Raw genomic sequence first — 21,841 nt, 5'->3', positions numbered from 1 at the left:
AAAAAAAAATACAACCCCCCCAACATTAAAAACCACCACCCACATACCCCTAATCTAACCCAAACCCCCCTTAAATAAACCTAACACTTCCCCCCTGAAGATCATCCTACCTTGAGTCGTCTTCAGCCAGCCGACCCACCGATGGAACCGAAGAGGAGATCCGGAGCGGTAGAAGTCATCATCCAAGGCGCGCTGAAGAAGTCTTCCATCCGATGAAGTCATCATCCAGGCGGCGCTGAAGAAGTCTTCCATCCGGGCGATGTCATCTTCCAAGCGGCGTCTTCAATCTTCTTTCTTCAGGATCCATCTTCATCCCGCCGACGCGGAACATCCTTCTTCCCCGACGGATGAAGGCTCCTTTAAGGGACGTCATCCAAGATGGCGTCCCTTCAATTCCGATTGGCTGATAGGATTCTATCAGTCAATCGGAATTAAGGTAGGAAAAATCTGATTGGCTGATTGAATCAGCCAATCAGATTGAGCTTGCATTCTATTGGCTGATCGGAACAGCCAATAGAATGCGAGCTCAATCTGATTGGATGATTGTATCAGCCAATCGGTTTGAACTTCAATCTGATTGGCTGATTCAATCAGCCAATCAGATTTTTCCTACCTTAATTCCGATTGGCTGATAGAATCCTATCAGCCAATTGGAATTGAAGGGACGCCATCTTGGATGACGTCCCTTAAAGGAGCCTTCATTCGTCATTAGTCCGTCGGGAAAGAAGGATGTTCCGCGTTGGCGGGATGAAGATGGATCCTGAAGAAAGAAGATTGAAGACGCCACTTGGAAGATGACATCGCCCGGATGGAAGAGTTCTTCAGCGCCGCCTGGATGATGACTTCATCGGATGGAAGACTTCTTCAGCGCGCCTTGGATGATGACTTCTGCCGCTCCGGATCTGCTCTTCGGTTCCATCGATGGTCGGCTGGCTGAAGACGACTCAAGGTAGGATGATCTTCAGGGGGGTAGTGTTAGGTTTATTTAAGGGAGGTTTGGGTTAGATTAGGGGTATGTGGGTGGTGGGTTTTAATGTTGGGGGTTTGTATTTTTCTTTTACAGGCAAAAGAGCAGAATTCTTTGGGGCATGCCCCGCAAAAGGCCCTTTTAAGGGCTGGTAAGGTAAAAGAGCTTTGAACTTTTTTAATTTAAAATAGAGTAGGGCATTTTTTATTTTGGGGGGCTTTGTTATTCTATTAGGGGGCTTAGATTAGGTGTAAGTACCTTAAAATTGTTGTAATATTTTTTAAATGTTTGTAACTTATTTTTTTTATTTTTTGTAACTTAGCTTTTTTTATTTTTTGTACTTTAGTTAGTTTATGTAATTGTATTTAATTGTAGTTATTTGTAGTTAATTTATTTAATTAATTTAATGATAGTGTAGTGTTAGGTTTAATTGTAAGTTAGGTTAGGATTTATTTTACAGGTAATTTTGTATTTCTTTTAGATAGGTAGTTATTAAATAGTTAATAACTATTTAATAACTATTCTAACTAGCTAAAATAAATACAAAGTTACCTGTAAAATAAATATAAATCCTAAAATAGCTACAATGTAATTATTAATTACATTGTAGCTATCTTAGGGTTTATTTTACAGGTAAGTATTTAGTTTTAAATAGGAATAATTTATTTAATGATAGTGTAGTGTTAGGTGTAATTGTAACTTAGGTTAGTTTTTATTTTACAGGTTAATTTCTCTTTATTTTAACTAGGAAGCTATTAAATAGTTAATAACTATTTAATAGCTATTCTACCTAGTTAAAATAAATTGAAAGATGCCTGTAAAATAAAAATAAATCCTAAGATAGCTACAATATAATTATTATTTATATTGTAGCTATCTTAGGGTTTATTTTACAGGTTAGGGGGGTATTAGGGTTAGTGTTAGACTTAGGTTTAGGGGTTAATAATTTTATTACAGTGGCGGCGGTGTGGGGGGGGGGGCAGGATAGGGGTTAATAAATTTATTATAGGTGGCGACGGTGTAGGGGGGGCACATTAGGGGTTAATAAGTTTAATATAGGTTGCGGCGGGGTCCGGGAGCGGCGGTTTAGGGGTTAAACTATTTATTTAGTTGCGGCGAGGTCCGGGATCCGCAGGATAGGGGTTAATAACTTTATTATAGAGGGCGGCGGTATAGGGGGGGCAGGATAGGGGTTAATAAATTTATTATAGAGGGCGGCGGTATAGGGGGGGCAGGATAGGGGTTGATAAATTTATTATAGAGGGCGGTGGTATGGGGGGTAGGATAGGGGTTAATAGGTATAATGTAGGTGGCGGCGGGGTCCGGGAGCGGCGGTTTAGGGGTTAATACATATATTATAGTTGTGGCGGGGACCGGGAGCAGCGGTTTAGGGGTTAACATATTTATTATAGTGGCGGTGGGCTCCGGGAGCGGCGGTTTAGGGGGTAATAACTTTATTTAGTTGTGGCGGTGTAGGGGGGACAGATTAGGGGTGTTTAGACTCGGGGTACATGTTAGGGTGTTAGGTGTAGGCAGCTCCCATAGGAATCAATGGGATGTCAAAGCTTACATCACTAAATTCTACTTTTGCCGGTATCTAGGGCTTGATAACTAAGGCGAATCAGCCTCGCCACAAATACGCTGCGGAATTCCAGCGTATTTGAGGTTGACGGCTTGATAACTAGGCCCCTATGTCTGCAAAAGGAGGTACCCTGTGCCCACAGTCTGTGAGATGGTCTGACCCCCTATTACTGTATATAGTGACACTGTTTAACCCACCAGTACTGTATATAGTGAGTCAGTGACACAGTTGTAATCTGCTGGTGAGATGGCTGGCCTGACCCTACCCGCCCCAGTACTTTATAAAGTGACCACAGTAGTCTGTGACATGGTCCAGCCCCCCGTACTGTATATACTGGTATTGTATAGTGACACTGTTTACCCCGCCCCCCCCCATGCTGTAGTAACAAGGTCTGTAATTTGCTGGTTCTACAATGATACACACACACACACACATACATGCATAAATACACACACAGTCACATACATACATAAACACACATACGTGCATAAATACACACACAGTCACATACATACATACACACATACGCACACACACATAAATGCATAAATACACACACAATCACATACATACATACACACACATACGTGCATAAATACACACACAGTCACATACATACATACACACACATAGATGCATAAATACACACACAGTTACATACATACATACATACACACACATACATAAATACACACACAGTCACATACATACATACACACATACGCACACACACATAAATGCATAAATACACACAGTCACATACATACATACACATATACACACACACACATACATGCATAAATACACACACAGTCACATACATACATATACACACATACATGCATAAATACACACACAGTTACATACATACATACACACATACATACATAAATACACACACAGTCACATATATACATACACACATACGCACACACACATAAATGCATAAATACACACAGTCACATACATACATACACATATACACACACACATACGTGCATAAATACACACACAGTCACATACATACATACACATATACACACACACATACGTGCATAAATACACACACAGTCACATACATACATACACACACAAATATACACACATACGTGCATAAATACACAGACAGTCACATACATACATACACACATACAAACACACACATGCATAAATACACACACAGTCACAAACATACACACACACACACAAACACATACATACATACATACACTTACATACACACACACACACACACATACATACATACATACACACACATACACACACACACATACATACATACATACACACACACACACACACATAAACACCAATGGGTAAAACAGAAACACTAACCCCTGTAGTCATAGACACTAATGAAGCATCAGGTCACACTCACATGATATCAGTGCAGGCAGTGGCAGGTCAACGTTTTTTTTTTTTTTTTAAGCTGGGCCCTCACCCTTGGGGGCCCAGTCACAGTTGCGAACCTCTGCACCCCCTGTAGTTCCGCCCCACACACAAGTGCACAATCCTGAGTTTTTTTCAACAAAAGATACCAAAAGAATCAAGAAAATTTGATAATAGAATTAAATTAGAAAGCTGTGTAAAATAGAATGCTCTCTCTGAATCATGAAAGAAAATCTGTATTAATATAACAGGTAATGGTTATGCAAAACTGGGGAATGGGTAATAAAGGGATTATCTATCTTTTTAAACAATAACAACTTTGTTGCACATTTTTAGTTCTGATTTTTTCCTTGCACCACAAGCACTATGGCCCACATTGTTAATTCCGATTTTCCCACGGACTGCAATAAGTAGTACAGAGGGCTGCATTTAGCCCTCAGGCCTCTAGTTAGCCATTTCTGATTGAATGCATTACAGAATTTTATTACTGCAGTAATGCTCAACACTATAGTGCTTATGTGTTTAACCTCTGTAAGGGGGATAAATATTTAGATAATACCTGATAATTAATTGCTATTTCTTAGAAGGGTATAGCTAGTAAAGCAATTAGGAGAGGCAATCCCATGTAGCAGCCAATCACCAGCCATACCCTACTCATAATAGTATAATAGTGTTTAATAGTATATTTATTTATTTTTAAAAATGGGGCTCTTTAGGTGGATATTAAAAATATATGAAATAAATAAATGAAATAAATACATACATTCATAAACAAATAAAAAAAAAGTAAAAAATAAAATACCTGAAATCCTGCCGTAAGCCCTGAACAGATGGTTGTCCCTCCTCCTGCAGTTTTTGGAAGAAGATCTTTTAGCTGTTTACGACTGTCATTGTTAACTATCTGCACTAAGTTTGACATGACCGTTGCAGTACTGTGGAACTGGACAATTCCAACATAAGATTTTTCTTCAACAATCTGAATCAGGAACACGTCTGCAGCCTGATAGAGTCGTCCTATGCGATTATTCTGGGAAAAAAAATAAAAAAAGTTACACAATTGGGTAGATTTATGCAATGCCAATTTGCCACTAGCAGGGGGTGTCAATCATCCTGATTGGATTGGATCGGGATGATTACAGTCTGCTACCTAAAAGGTGGCAGCAAAGTTAAAGAGCAGCAGTCTTAGAATCGCTGCTTCTTAACTTCAGTTTCCAGCGAGCCAGAAACTTCGGGCGGATACACCAGCATCTGCTGCTTGTTAAAGCTAGCCCAATTACTTTTACTATAAAGTTTAAATATCTTTACTATAATAAGGGTTGAGATGGAATATAATATTTTCAGATGCATAATTTGTATTACTCTCTGAATAGAAACACTATGCTTCACATTGCCATAAATAATAAAGGCTCTCACTAAAACTAGTGATACACTATACTAGAAGCATTTTTGCTAATGCATATGTGTGTACCTCCAAACAATTCTGGAAGGCTTTCCAAGACAAGCAGAACAGGGAACTTGTTGGTGGGAGCCAGGTCACAAATGGAGTTACAGGGCTATGGGCATATCATGGACCTTGTTAGGTGTGCTGTGTGCAGATTCTGGCCATGTTCTGGGGGATTCCCTGAAAAGTGTAGATAGTTTAATATGAACCCTTAGGGTTCAATTTATCAAGCTACGCAGACAGGGGCGTACATATGCGTCCCTGTCCGCCTCTGACTGAAAGAATTCCCCTGGCAGAATTTAACATTGCAGACGAGCGCTATTTTGCGCTCACGTGCAATGACGGCCCCTGCCCACGCACAGCCAATCATACACGTGCAGGAGCTGTCAATCTCCCCGGTCGGACGAGATTGGGAGATTGAAATTCTCCACCTAAGAGGTAGAGAAGAGGGTAGAAAGCAGCAATCTGATGACCGCTGCTTGATAAATACTGACTGCAGGTTCTCTTGTGTCTGATGACTGCTGCTTGATAAATACTGACTGCAGGTTCTCTTGTGTCTGATGACCGCTGCTTGATAAATACTGACTGCAGATTCTCTTGTGTCTGATGACCGCTGCTTGATAAATACTGACTGCAGGTTTTGTTGTGTCTGATGGCCTGATAAATACTGACTGCAGGTTCTCTTGTGTCTGATAACCGCTACTTGATAAATACTGACAGCAGGTTCTCTTGTATCTGATGATCGCTGCTTGATAAATACTGACTGCAGGTTCTCTTGTGTCTGATGACCGCTGCTTGATAAATACTGACTGCAGGTTCTCTTGTGTCTGATGACTGCTGCTTGATAAATACTGACTGCAGGTTCTTTTGTGTCTGATGACCGCTGCTTGATAAATACTGACTGCAGATTCTCTTGTGTCTGATGACCGCTGCTTGATAAATACTGACTGCAGGTTTTCTTGTGTCTGATGGCCTGATAAATACTGACTGCAGGTTCTCTTGTGTCTGATAACCGCTACTTGATAAATACTGACAGCAGGTTCTCTTGTATCTGATGATCGCTGCTTGATAAATACTGACTGCTGGTTCTCTTGTGTCTGATGACTACTGCTTGATAAATACTGACTGCAGGTTCTCTTGTGTCTGATGACCACTGCTTAATAAATACTGACTGCAGGTTCTCTTGTGTCTGATGATAGCTGCTTGATATATACTGACTGCTGGTTCTCTTGTGTCTGATGACCGCTGCTTGATAAATACTGACTGCAGATTCTCTTGTGTCTGATGACCGCTGCTTGATAAATACTGACTGCAGGTTTTCTTGTGTCTGATGGCCTGATAAATACTGACTGCAGGTTCTCTTGTGTCTGATAACCGCTACTTGATAAATACTGACAGCAGGTTCTCTTGTATCTGATCATCGCTGCTTGATAAATACTGACTGCTGGTTCTCTTGTGTCTGATGACTACTGCTTGATAAATACTGACTGCAGGTTCTCTTGTGTCTGATGACCACTGCTTGATAAATACTGACGGCAGGTTCTTTTGTGTCTGATGATAGCTGCTTGATATATACTGACTGCTGGTTCTCTTGTGTCTGATGACCGCTGCTTGATAAATACTGACTGCAGGTTCTCTTGTGTCTGATGATCGCTGCTTGATAAATACTGACTGCAGGTTCACTTGTGTCTGATGACCGCTGCTTGATAAATACTGACTGCAGGTTCTCTTGTGTCTCATGACCGCTGCTTGGTAAATACTGACTGCAGGTTCCCTTGTGTCTGATGACCCCTGTTTGATAAATACTGACTGCAGGTTATCTTGTGTCTGATGACCCCTGCTTGATAAATACTGACTGCAGGTTCCCTTGTGTCTGATGACCACTGCTTGATAAATACTGACTGCAGGTTCTCTTGTGTTTAATAGCCGCTGCTTGATAAATACTGACTGCAGGTTATCTTGTATCTGATTACCCCTGCTTGATAAATACTGACTGCAGGTTCTCTTGTATCTGATGACCGCTGCTTAAAAAAACACTGACTGCAGGTTCTCTTGTGTCTGATGATCGCTGCTTGATAAATACTGACTGCAGGTTCTCTTGTGTCTGATGACCGCTGCTTGATAAATACCGACTGCAGATTCTCTTGTGTCTGATGACCGCTGCTTGATAAATACTGACTGCAGGTTCTCTTGTGTCTGATGACTGCTGCTTGATAAATACTGACTGCAGGTTCTTTTGTGTCTGATGACCGTTGCTTGATAAATACTGACTGCAGGTTTTCTTGTGTCTGATGGCCTGATAAATATTGACTGCAGGTTCTCTTGTGTCTGATAACTGCTGCTTGATAAATACTGACTGCAGGTTCTTTTGTATCTGATGACCGCTGCTTGATAAATACTGACTGCTGGTTCTCTTATATCTGATGACCACTGCTTGATAAATACTGACTGCAGGTTCTCTTGTGTCTGATGACAGCTGCTTGATAAATTCTGACTGCAGATTCTCTTGTGTCTGATGACAGCTGCTTGATAAATACTGACTGCAGGTTCTCTTGTGTCTGATGACCGCTGCTTGATAAATACTGACGGCAGGTTCTTTTGTGTCTGATGACCGCTGCTTGATAAATACTGACTGCTGGTCCTCTTGTGTCTGATGACTGCTGCTTGATAAATACTGACTGCAGGTTCTCTTGTGTCTGATGGCCTGATAAATACTGACTGCAAGTTCTCTTGTGTCTGATAACCGCTACTTGATAAATACTGACAGCAGGTTCTCTTGTATCTGATGATCGCTGCTTGATAAATACTGACTGCAGGTTTTCTTGTGTCTGATGGCCTGATAAATACTGACTGCAGGTTCTCTTGTGTCTGATAACCGCTACTTGATAAATACTGACAGCAGGTTCTCTTGTATCTGATGATCGCTGCTTGATAAATACTGACTGCTGGTTCTCTTGTGTCTGATGACTACTGCTTGATAAATACTGACTGCAGGTTCTCTTGTGTCTGATGACCACTGCTTGATAAATACTGACTGCAGGTTCTCTTGTGTCTGATGACCGCTGCTTGATAAATACTGACTGCAGGTTCTCTTGTGTCTGATGACCTCTGCTTGATAAATACTGACTGCAGATTATCTTGTGTCTGATGACCGCTGCTTGATAAATACTGACTGCAGGTTCTCTTGTGTCTGATGACCTCTGCTTGATAAATACTGACTGCAGGTTCTCTTGTGTCTGATCACAGCTGCTTGATAAATACTGACTGCACTTACTGACTGCAGGTTCTCTTGTGTATGATGACCGCTGTTTGATAAATACTGACTGCAAGTTCTCTTGTGTCTGATGACCGCTGCTTGATAAATACTGACTTTAAGTTCTCTTGTGTCTGATGACCGCTGCTTGATAAATACTGACTGCAGGTTCTCTTGTGTCTGATGACCGCTGCTTGATAAATACTGACTGCAAGTTCTCTTGTGTCTGATGACCGCTGCTTGATAAATACTGACTTTAAGTTCTCTTGTGTCTGATGACTGCTGCTTGATAAATACTGACTGCAGATTCTCTTGTGTCTGATGACCGCTGCTTGATAAATACTGACTTTAAGTTCTCTTGTGTCTGATGACTGCTGCTTGATAAATACTGACTGCAGGTTCTCTTGTGTCTGATGACTGCTGCTTGATAAATACTGACTGCAGATTCTCTTGTGTCTGATGACCGCTGCTTGATAAATACTGACTTTAAGTTCTCTTGTGTCTGATGACCGCTGCTTGATAAATACTGACTTTAAGTTCTCTTGTGTCTGATGACCGCTGCTTGATAAATACTGACTTTAAGTTCTCTTGTGTCTGATGACCGCTGCTTGATAAATACCGACTGCAGGGTCTCCTGGTGTTAAATCCTGATGGCAGGTTCTCTTGTGTCTGATGACCGCTGCTTGATAAATACTGACTGCAGGTTCTCTTGTGTCTGATGACCGCTGCTTGATAAATACTGACTGCAGGTTCTCTTGTGTCTGATGACTGCTGATTGATAAATACTGACTGCAGGTTCTCTTGTGTCTGATGACTGCTGATTGATAAATACTGACAGCAGGTTCTCTTGTGTCTAATGACCACTGCTTGATAAATACTGACTGCAGGTTCTCTTGTGTCTGATGACCGCTGCTTGATAAATACTGACTGCAGGTTCTCTTGTGTCTGATGACCGCTGCTTGATAAATACTGACTGCAGGTTCTCTTGTGTCTGATGACTGCTGCTTGATAAATACTGACTGCAGGTTCTCTTGTGTCTGATGACCGCTGCTTGATAAATACTGACTGTAGGTTCTCTTGTGTCTGATGACCTCTGCTTGATAAATACTGACTGCAGGTTCTCGTGTGTCTGATGACCGCTGCTTGATAAATACTAACTTTAAGTTCTCTTGTGTCTGATGACCGCTGCTTGATAAATACTGACTTTAAGTTCTCTTGTGTCTGATGACGGCTGCTTGATAAATACCGACTGCAGGGTCTCCTGGTGTTAAATCCTGACGGCAGGTTCTCTTGTGTCTGATGACCGCTGCTTGATAAATACTGACTGCAGGTTCTCTTGTGTCTGATGACCGCTGCTTGATAAATACTGACTGCAGGTTCTCTTGTGTCTGATGACTGCTGATTGATAAATACTGACTGCAGGTTCTCTTGTGTCTGATGACTGCTGATTGATAAATACTGACAGCAGGTTCTCTTGTGTCTAATGACCACTGCTTGATAAATACTGACTGCAGGTTCTCTTGTGTCTGATGACCGCTGCTTGATAAATACTGACTGCAGGTTCTCTTGTGTCTGATGACCGCTGCTTGATAAATACTGACTGCAGGTTCTCTTGTGTCTGATGACTGCTGCTTGATAAATACTGACTGCAGGTTCTCTTGTGTCTGATGACCGCTGCTTGATAAATACTGACTGTAGGTTCTCTTGTGTCTGATGACCACTGCTTGATAAATACTGACTGCAGGTTCTCTTGTGTCTGATGACTGCTGCTTGATAAATACTGACTGCAGGTTCTCTTGTGTCTGATGACCGCTGCTTGATAAATACTGACTGCAGGTTCTCTTGTGTCTGATGACCTGATAAATACTGACTGCAAGTTCTCTTGTGTCTGATAACCGCTACTTGATAAATACTGACAGCAGGTTCTCTTGTATCTGATGATCGCTGCTTGATAAATACTGACTGCAGGTTTTCTTGTGTCTGATGGCCTGATAAATACTGACTGCAGGTTCTCTTGTGTCTGATAACCGCTACTTGATAAATACTGACAGCAGGTTCTCTTGTATCTGATGATCGCTGCTTGATAAATACTGACTGCTGGTTCTCTTGTGTCTGATGACTACTGCTTGATAAATACTGACTGCAGGTTCTCTTGTGTCTGATGACCACTGCTTGATAAATACTGACTGCAGGTTCTCTTGTGTCTGATGACCGCTGCTTGATAAATACTGACTGCAGGTTCTCTTGTGTCTGATGACCTCTGCTTGATAAATACTGACTGCAGATTATCTTGTGTCTGATGACCGCTGCTTGATAAATACTGACTGCAGGTTCTCTTGTGTCTGATGACCTCTGCTTGATAAATACTGACTGCAGGTTCTCTTGTGTCTGATCACAGCTGCTTGATAAATACTGACTGCACTTACTGACTGCAGGTTCTCTTGTGTATGATGACCGCTGCTTGATAAATACTGACTGCAAGTTCTCTTGTGTCTGATGACCGCTGCTTGATAAATACTGACTTTAAGTTCTCTTGTGTCTGATGACCGCTGCTTGATAAATACTGACTGCAGGTTCTCTTGTGTCTGATGACCGCTGCTTGATAAATACTGACTGCAAGTTCTCTTGTGTCTGATGACCGCTGCTTGATAAATACTGACTTTAAGTTCTCTTGTGTCTGATGACTGCTGCTTGATAAATACTGACTGCAGATTCTCTTGTGTCTGATGACCGCTGCTTGATAAATACTGACTTTAAGTTCTCTTGTGTCTGATGACTGCTGCTTGATAAATACTGACTGCAGGTTCTCGTGTGTCTGATGACCGCTGCTTGATAAATACTGACTTTAAGTTCTCTTGTGTCTGATGACCGCTGCTTGATAAATACTGACTTTAAGTTCTCTTGTGTCTGATGACCGCTGCTTGATAAATACCGACTGCAGGGTCTCCTGGTGTTAAATCCTGATGGCAGGTTCTCTTGTGTCTGATGACCGCTGCTTGATAAATACTGACTGCAGGTTCTCTTGTGTCTGATGACCGCTGCTTGATAAATACTGACTGCAGGTTCTCTTGTGTCTGATGACTGCTGATTGATAAATACTGACTGCAGGTTCTCTTGTGTCTGATGACTGCTGATTGATAAATACTGACAGCAGGTTCTCTTGTGTCTAATGACCACTGCTTGATAAATACTGACTGCAGGTTCTCTTGTGTCTGATGACCGCTGCTTGATAAATACTGACTGCAGGTTCTCTTGTGTCTGATGACCGCTGCTTGATAAATACTGACTGCAGGTTCTCTTGTGTCTGATGACTGCTGCTTGATAAATACTGACTGCAGGTTCTCTTGTGTCTGATGACCGCTGCTTGATAAATACTGACTGTAGGTTCTTTTGTGTCTGATGACCTCTGCTTGATAAATACTGACTGCAGGTTCTCGTGTGTCTGATGACCGCTGCTTGATAAATACTGACTTTAAGTTCTCTTGTGTCTGATGACCGCTGCTTGATAAATACTGACTTTAAGTTCTCTTGTGTCTGATGACGGCTGCTTGATAAATACCGACTGCAGGGTCTCCTGGTGTTAAATCCTGACGGCAGGTTCTCTTGTGTCTGATGACCGCTGCTTGATAAATACTGACTGCAGGTTCTCTTGTGTCTGATGACCGCTGCTTGATAAATACTGACTGCAGGTTCTCTTGTGTCTGATGACTGCTGATTGATAAATACTGACTGCAGGTTCTCTTGTGTCTGATGACTGCTGATTGATAAATACTGACAGCAGGTTCTCTTGTGTCTAATGACCACTGCTTGATAAATACTGACTGCAGGTTCTCTTGTGTCTGATGACCGCTGCTTGATAAATACTGACTGCAGGTTCTCTTGTGTCTGATGACCGCTGCTTGATAAATACTGACTGCAGGTTCTCTTGTGTCTGATGACTGCTGCTTGATAAATACTGACTGCAGGTTCTCTTGTGTCTGATGACCGCTGCTTGATAAATACTGACTGTAGGTTCTCTTGTGTCTGATGACCACTGCTTGATAAATACTGACTGCAGGTTCTCTTGTGTCTGATGACTGCTGCTTGATAAATACTGACTGCAGGTTCTCTTGTGTCTGATGACCGCTGCTTGATAAATACTGACTGCAGGTTCTCTTGTGTCTGATGACCTCTGCTTGATAAATACTGACTGCAGGTTCTCTTGTGTCTGACGATCACTGCTTGATAAATACTGACTGCAGGTTCTCATGTGACAACCTGCAGTCACAGAGAGTAGAAGGGCTTGATAAATCAAGGCCCTAATAACAAAAGTGCTGCAAGAACATGGTAGATTCCAAAGAAATTTATTTAAAGGGACACTGAACCCAAATTTTTTCTTTTGTGATTCAGATATTCAGATAGAGCAGCAATTTTAAGCAACTTTCTAATTTACTCCTATTATCAAATTTTCTTCATTTACTTGGTATCTTTATTTGAAATGCAAGAATGTAAGTTTAGATGCCGGCCCATTTTTGATGAACAACTTGGGTTGTCCTTGCTGATTGGTGGATAAATTCATCCACCAATAAAAAAGTGCTGTCCAGAGTTCTGAACAAAAAAAAAAGCTTAGATGCCTTCTTTTTCAAATAAAGATAGCAAGAGAATGAAGAAAAAATGATAACAGGAGTAAATTAGAAAGTTGCTTAAAATTACATGCTCTATCTGAATCATGAAAGAAAAAATTTGGGTTCAGTGTCCCTTTAAATTTAGATCAAATATCTATGAAAATATACAACAAATATTTGATGAAAATAAGAGAACACTTAGAGACAATAGAAATAAAGGAAACTTTGAATCAAAGAGATTTAATGAAATTACTAGAAGAAAAAATGATTTTAGAACTAAAACATAAAATGGAATATGTCTATCTAGAGAAAAACATTGATGTAAAGAGTCCCGGGGTTTAAGGATCAAGAAGGAATGCTCTTTTAAAACTCTTATCTTCTATTTTAAAAGAAGGCGATTCTGGAAGAAGTGTCTATTAAATTAATGACATTAATAAAATAATTTAGAGGTGATCAATTGAAGTTAGGAAATTAGCGGCTAGATTTAGAGTTTTGTTGGTAACGACCCGCGTAGCTAACGCTGCCTTTTTTCTGGCCGCACCATAAAAATAACTCTGGTATAACTCTGTTCCGATCAGCCAATAGAATGCGAGCTCAATCTGATTGGCTCTGTTCCGATCAGCCAATAGAATGCGAGCTCAATCTGATTGGCTGATCGAATCAGCCAATCGGATTGAACTTGATTCTGATTGGCTGATTCCATCAGCCAATCAGAATATTCCTACCTTAATTCCGATTGGCTGATAGAATCCTATCAGCCAATCGGAATTCGAGGGACGCCATCTTGGATGACGTCCCTTAAAGGAACCGTCATTCGTCGTTCAGTCGTCGGGCCGGATGGATGTTCCGCGTCGGAGGTCTTCAGGATGCTGCCGCTTCGCTCCGGATGGAAGACCATAGAAGATGCCGCCTGGATGAAGACTTCAATCGGATGGAAGACCTCTTCTGCCCCGCTTGGATGAAGACTTCGACCGGATCATGGACCTCTTCAGCCCCCCGCTTGGGCTTGGATCAGGACATCGGAGGAGCTCTTCAGGACGGATCGGTGAACCTGGATGGTGAAGACAAGGTAGGAAGATCTTCAGGGGCTTAGTGTTAGGTTTATTTAAGGGGGGTTTGGGTTAGATTAGGGGTATGTGGGTGGTGGGTTGTAATGTTGGGGGGGGTATTGTATGTGGTTTTTTTACAGGCAAAAGAGCTGAAATTCTTGGGGCATGCCCCGCAAAGGGCCCTGTTCAGGGCTGGTAAGGTAAAAGAGCTTTTAACTTTTTTAATTTAGAATAGGGAAGGGCATTTTTTATTTTGGGGGTCTTTGTTATTTTATTAGGGGGCTTAGAGTAGGTGTAATTAGTTTAAAATTGTTGTAATATTTTTCTTATGTTTGTAAATATTTTTTTATTTTTTGTACTTTAGTTAGTTTTTTCATTGTATTTATTTGTAGATATTGTATTTAATTAATGTATTGATAGTGTAGTGTTAGGTTTAATTGTAGGTAATTGTAGGTATTTAATTTAATTAATTTAATGATAGTATAGTGTTAGGTTTAATTGTAACTTAGGTTAGGATTTATTTTACAGGTAGTTTTGTAATTATTTTAACTAGGTAACTATTTAATAGCTATTGTACCTGGTTAAAATAATTACAAAGTTGCCTGTAAAATAAATATTAATCCTAAAATAGCTACAATGTAATTATAATTTATATTGTAGCTATATTAGGGTTTATTTTACAGGTAAGTATTTAGCTTTAAATAGGAATAATTTATTTAATAAGAGTTAATTAATTTCGTTAGATTTAAATTATATTTAACTTAGGGGGGTGTTAGTGTTAGGGTTAGACTTAGCTTTAGGGGTTAATACATTTATTAGAATAGCGGTGAGCTCCGGTCGGCAGATTAGGGGTTAATAATTGAAGTTAGGTGTCGGCGATGTTAGGGAGGGCAGATTAGGGGTTAATACTATTTATTATAGGGTTAGTGAGGCGGATTAGGGGTTAATAACTTTATTATAGTAGCGCTCAGGTCCGGTCGGCAGATTAGGGGTTAATCAGTGTAGGCAGGTGGAGGCGACGTTGTGGGGGGCAGATTAGGGGTTAATAAATATAATATAGGGGTCGGCGGTGTTAGGGGCAGCAGATTAGGGGTACATAGCTATAATGTAGGTGGCGGCGCTTTGCGGTCGGCAGATTAGGGGTTAATTATTGTAGGTATCTGGCGGCGACGTTGTGGGGGGCAGGTTAGGGGTTAATAAATATAATACAGGGGTCGGCGGTGTTAGGGGCAGCAGATTAGGGGTACATAAGTATAACGTAGGTGGCGGTCGGCAGATTAGGGGTTAAAAAAATATAATTGAGTGGCGGCGATGTGGGGGGACCTCGGTTTAGGGGTACATAGGTAGTTTATGGGTGTTAGTGTACTTTAGGGTACAGTAGTTAAGAGCTTTATGAACCGGCGTTAGCCCAGAAAGCTCTTAACTCCTGCTTTTTTTCTGCGGCTGGAGTTTTGTCGTTAGAGTTCTAACGCTCACTTCAGACACGACTCTAAATACCGGAGTTAGGAAGATCCCATTGAAAAGATAGGATACGTAATTTACGTAAGGGGATCTGCGGTATGGAAAAGTCGCGGCTGAAAAGTGAGCGTTAGACCCTTTTTTCAGTGACTCCAAATACCGGCGGTAGCCTAAAACCAGCGTTAGGAGCCTCTAACGCTGGTTTTCACGGCTAACGCCAAACTCTAAATCTAGGCCTAGATTAATTAGATTGAACAACAGCTAAAACTTTTTCAAGATAAAGAATTAAAAAAAAAAAAAAAAGTTAATTAAGGAGGAAATTAAAGAAATGTAAAGGGAATTAACAACTATCAAACTAAATACATTTGAAATGGATCAGAAAGATTATGAATTATTCCCAAAAGAAAGAGGAATTGAATACATCACACATTAATGGAGCGTGCTCTGACAAAATGCAGACCGAAATTTGGCCGACGGACAGAATGCCGAAGCATGTTCCGATTTTGTCCGAGGGCAGATACGCTCCAGAGTGCTCTGTTCTAATCAGAGCCTCGGGCACCGCAACTGCCTCTGGGAACCTTACCATGTGTGCCAGCCCGCACGTCTTGTAATTCTCTGTCTGGGAAAATATCTATGGAATCTATCTATTTATCTATCTATCAAATCTATATATCAAATCTATATATCTATTGAATCTATGTATCTCTCTTTCTAATCTATGTATCTATCTATCAAATCTATCTATCTTGTGACAAGACTGTTATCTGACAGCCACTTGTGTGTCGGACTATTGTCCGTCGGCCAAATGTCCGTCTGCCAAATGTCCGTCGGCTAAAAGTCCGGCCACGTTAATGGAGATATAAAACCCTTAAAAAAGAATATAAGAAATAACAAAATTATTTAAATAAAAAAACACATACGCAGTATAAGATGGATAGAATACACAAAGAAAGATCCAACAGAAAAAGTGAAACTAGTGTATCACAGGATTGACATAAATTAATTATAAGAAGGACAGAGAAATGGAATAATATATCTGTTAAAAGATATAACAAAATATTATGCAGAATAATATGATGTCCCTTTAAATAGCAGATTTACACCACTAATGAGCCAAGATGAGGCGTTAGACTCTCTACATCTAAAGAATCAATTCACATTTTTCAGGGCAACATCAAAAACCTCAAAGAGAGTTATGGAATTCAAACATAACAAGAGACAGAAAATGAAGATTCTCAGGTAAAAAGTCAGGAGAGGGCAAGGCTTGTCAAAAAAAAAAAAAAGAATAAGATAAATAATAAGAGTATAATAAATGGAAAATCCAAAGGCATATATAACCTAAGCAATTATCAACTGAAAGATAAGGAAGTGAAATAATGGTTGATCATTTGCCCCTTCTAGAACACTTAATACATTTAATACCTATATAAATTCTAAAAATGTTAATAGGAAATTGACTTTAAAAAGATATAGGAATTGAAGAACAGGTTAGGGAAGGTAGTAAAGGATTCATTCATATAGGCTTAAAGAATAGATCTACCATTTTCCAAAAAACAATAAGGGCCTCTCAATAGAAACGTTTGAAAAAATAATCTTAAAGGACATTAAAGACATTAAACAAAAGGATTTGAATAAAGTAAGATTCAACCTCTCAATCAAACAAAATGATTTAATACATTTTCTAGAATCAATTCTTTAAACAGCGAATTTTCCACGATATATAGACAAATATTTGAAAAAAATATGTATTTAAACTGGACTCGTATCTGAAAGACTCTACATATGTATTAAAAATTATTAGGAATAAGCAGTCAGTCCTTAAAGGCACCGGTATATGATCTGTTTCGCGGATGTACACATGAACTTCCTCAGAGATCTCCAGCTGTTCCCAGTGAGGTCCTAATGAAGGAAACCTCAGCCAATCAATTAGTGACTATTTAGCATTATGTTCAAATTAACATTCAATCATCAAACTGCAACAATAATTGTAAATGTTGTAATAAAAAAAACATTACTCACAAACACAAAAAAATAGCAAGAAATAAATATATAAATTGACTGATGCCATAAAAATAAATAACGGCGGCGGAGCGACAAACTGAACCGGCAGGACGTATCTTAGGGAAGCTCCTGACCTATACATAGAATATATGAGCCTTTTTTAGGCTCCTAAAGGATATTTGTGATTCTTTGGTGGTTATAACTCTATAGGACTTTTGTGGAATATGGAAGAGCCTTCCCGGGGTGTATCTTTAGCCTATGCTGTTTAGTCAAACCGAGCGACTCTGTCTGACAGGCCTTGGTGTTTTAAGCTACCGCACATCCCCCCCCCCAGGCAACTGGGTTACGAGTAGTCCTACTTGACTGCACACTTTGTTCAGAGATGTATACCGATATACAAGAACCAGAACACACTATCTATAAGATGTTCAATTAACACTATGCTGGTCTGAGACTCTTAATTGCGCAGTGTTTTGCAAGCTACTCTTCCCCACGTTACCCCCATGATGGCGACTGGGAACTAGAGGTCTCTACCAAACGGAACGCGGAGTCTATAATGGTATTAGATCCAGAGGAAATTGTCCCATCCGACACTAACAATGCTGACAAGCACGGTCTTGTGAGCAAGGCTGGGGAGGAACGCAGTGTTGCTCCCCAGTACAAGACGGAGACAGTTCAGATTCCTTTGCCGTGGGATGTGCCTAAAAAGGGGAATATCTACAGAGAATTTGCGACATTGCGGAGGCCACCGCAGCTGGATGTTGGCAGACCAGATCCATGGAGACCCGGGCTGCTCACGGCAGTTGTTGTGCCTACCTTTAGCACTCGTAGGAAGAGGTCTATTTATGTGCGCCTCCCGACCCTCCATAACCACACTGAGGACCCATTTAAGTTTTGCTGGCCCACATTGAAAGAGCTGGGTTCAGATCTGGGATGCTTTATTCCTTATAAAACAACCTCTGGAAGGAGATTAACGAAAGTCACGATTCTCTGTCTCCTACAGCATCACCCCTACTTGCTTAGTACCATGCCGGTAAGATTTTTTATTTCACCAAGGAGAGTGGGCATAGGCTAGAGAGCTGGTGTGAGGTGAGACTTTCTTTTTAAAGTGTCCCTACAAATTCTTACAACTGCCCGCTAAGTCCTACAATGGTGCTCCCTTATTAGATGGAACTATACATGGAGACCATGCCGTCTGAGAATTTAAGTTTTCTGCCTACCCAGGGCCTTCTAATAATCTGAATTTCTGTAGCACCTCTCCTTCTGTTGATGATGGCCAGAAAACCCGATACCAGAGGTCCTACATTGAGGCTGTAATGTATGGCTATTTGTTCTTTAACCATCTCGATCCTCCAATGGGACATCTCCTGAGTTGTCATTTTGACTTTCCTGTCACTGCATAAAATGGAGCCGTTAACAAGTAATAACTGTATATACCGAGATGCTAATGAGCAAACTATCTTTATTCTGCTGCTAGAGATAGCTGGACTCTTCTTATGTCAAGGATTCCATACAGAGACTGTATTAGAATATTAGGTTTCGTATATCTTATTGACTAAAGTCAGGGTATTTAATTATACTGATTCATGTAATGGGGACGATTAATATGCTGGGAGGCTATGGTGCAATAGCTGTGACATATTAAGCTGTTATGATACTAGATTTAAATACACATTTTAATACAACAGGGTATGTTTATATCAGGTTCATATACTGAATGATCAGACATGAGTAGCTCCTTTTGTGGCTGATTTTAAGATAACATTTTGTATGTCGGTGCTCTTGCTATAGCCCTGAGTCTCACAAGTGTAGGAGATGACAATATCCTAACCTATGATTTACTTTATATGTTCAGATTATAACTCTCCCACACTAGCCACACAGCTGCTTTGTCATGGAAAAGTATACTACGGGGTCACTGGATCTTAAAAACCAACCCTGCTGTGCACTCCCATATGCTTCATATTCTCCTACATTCTATCTTGTCAGCTAACTTTCACCCCATTCTTCCAGACTAGTGAGACCAATGTTTTCCTTTTATAATATCAGTAATGACCTTTACAGCTTTAACAGATTCATATCTAATTGTCCTAATTTATGCATTTTCATAGAAACACTCAGCAGATTCTGTACATACACATATATGTTAGAACATTCCGGAGATAAGCTGGATTGTATGTCTTATCATCTGTACTGTGGGGGAGTGGAACTTCCAGAGGGGTTATTTTTTATTTCCATACTGTGTTCAATACCTAAGCCAACAACTTACCACATACAGGGAGTGCAGAATTATTAGGCAAATGAGTATTTTGACCACATCATCCTCTTTATGCATGTTGTCTTACTCCAAGCTGTATAGGCTCGAAAGCCTACTACCAATTAAGCATATTAGGTGATGTGCATCTCTGTAATGAGAAGGGGTGTGGTCTAATGACATCAACACCCTATATCAGGTGTGCATAATTATTAGGCAACTTCCTTTCCTTTGGCAAAATGGGTCAAAAGAAGGACTTGACAGGCTCAGAAAAGTCAAAAATAGTGAGATATCTTGCAGAGGGATGCAGCACTCTTAAAATTGCAAAGCTTCTGAAGCGTGATCATCGAACAATCAAGCGTTTCATTCAAAATAGTCAACAGGGTCGCAAGAAGCGTGTGGAAAAACCAAGGCGCAAAATAACTGCCCATGAACTGAGAAAAGTCAAGCGTGCAGCTGCCAAGATGCCACTTGCCACCAGTTTGGCCATATTTCAGAGCTGCAACATCACTAGAGTGCCCAAAAGCACAAGGTGTGCAATACTCAGAGACATGGCCAAGGTAAGAAAGGCTGAAAGACGACCACCACTGAACAAGACACACAAGCTGAAACGTCAAGACTGGGCCAAGAAATATCTCAAGACTGATTTTTCTAAGGTTTTATGGACTGATGAAATGAGAGTGAGTCTTGATGAGCCAGATGGATGGGCCCGTGGCTGGATTGGTAAAGGGCAGAGAGCTCCAGTCCGATTCAGACGCCAGCAAGGTGGAGGTGGAGTACTGGTTTGGGCTGGTATCATCAAAGATGAGCTTGTGGGGCCTTTTCGGGTTGAGGATGGAGTCAAGCTCAACTCCCAGTCCTACTGCCAGTTTCTGGAAGACACCTTCTTCAAGCAGTGGTACAGGAAGAAGTCTGCATCCTTAGAGAAAAACATGATTTTCATGCAGGACAATGCTCCATCACACGGGTCCAAGTACTCCACAGCGTGGCTAGCAAGAAAGGGTATAAAAGAAGAAAATCTAATGACATGGCCTCCTTGTTCACCTGATCTGAACCCCATTGAGAACCTGTGGTCCATCATCAAATGTGAGATTTACAAGGAGGGAAAACAGTACACCTCTCTGAACAGTGTCTGTGAGGCTGTGGTTGCTGCTGCACGCAATGTTGATGGTGAACAGATCAAAACACTGACAGAATCCATGGATGGCAGGCTTTTGAGTGTCCTTGCAAAGAAAGGTGGCTATATTGGTCACTGATTTGTTTTTGTTTTGTTTTTCAATGTCAGAAATGTATATTTGTGAATGTTGAGATGTTATATTGGTAATTGAAATGGGTATATATTTGTTTTTTGTTAAGTTGCCTAATAATTATGCACAGTAATAGTCACCTGCACACACAGATATCCCCCTAAAATAGCTATAACTAAAAACAAACTAAAAACTAAAAACTACTTCCAAAAATATTCAGCTTTGATATTAATGAGTTTTTTGGGTTCATTGAGAACATGGTTGTTGTTCAATAATAAAATTAATCCTCAAAAATACAACTTGCCTAATAATTCTGCACTCCCTGTATATATCAATTCAGGACTGTCCAAATAGATATGAAATAAGAGCAGGCCACCTTCTTTATCGCCTATATTTAGCCCTATGATAATCAATTTGTGGACGAGTGCCCCTCTACTATAATATTCTCTTCTAGCCTAGTCTTCCTTAAAATGTACCCATTTAGATATCTAACATAAATACATTTTCCCCTATGGGAACTTTAATGAATATGCAAAGTTATCAATAAGATGCTTATCTTAGTTATTGATTCCCAG

The 21,841-nt window shown here is 40.5% G+C and overlaps 1 protein-coding gene across 1 annotated transcript in view; it reads right to left on the bottom strand.

The window, feature by feature from the left end:
* Positions 1 to 21,841, bottom strand: part of LOC128641109 (calcium-activated chloride channel regulator 1-like) — a 170,447-nt gene that overhangs the window by 85,200 nt on the left and 63,406 nt on the right. Inside the window, exon 7 of the mRNA XM_053693684.1 lies at positions 4,762 to 4,986. Within this exon, the coding sequence (XP_053549659.1) occupies positions 4,762 to 4,986 (225 nt within the window). The remainder of the gene's footprint in view (positions 1 to 4,761; positions 4,987 to 21,841) is intronic.

The sequence above is a fragment of the Bombina bombina genome, chromosome 10, assembly GCF_027579735.1.
Source record: "Bombina bombina isolate aBomBom1 chromosome 10, aBomBom1.pri, whole genome shotgun sequence".
Classification (NCBI taxonomy): Eukaryota; Metazoa; Chordata; class Amphibia; order Anura; family Bombinatoridae; genus Bombina; species Bombina bombina.
This window is presented reverse-complemented; position numbering and strand designations above follow the sequence as displayed.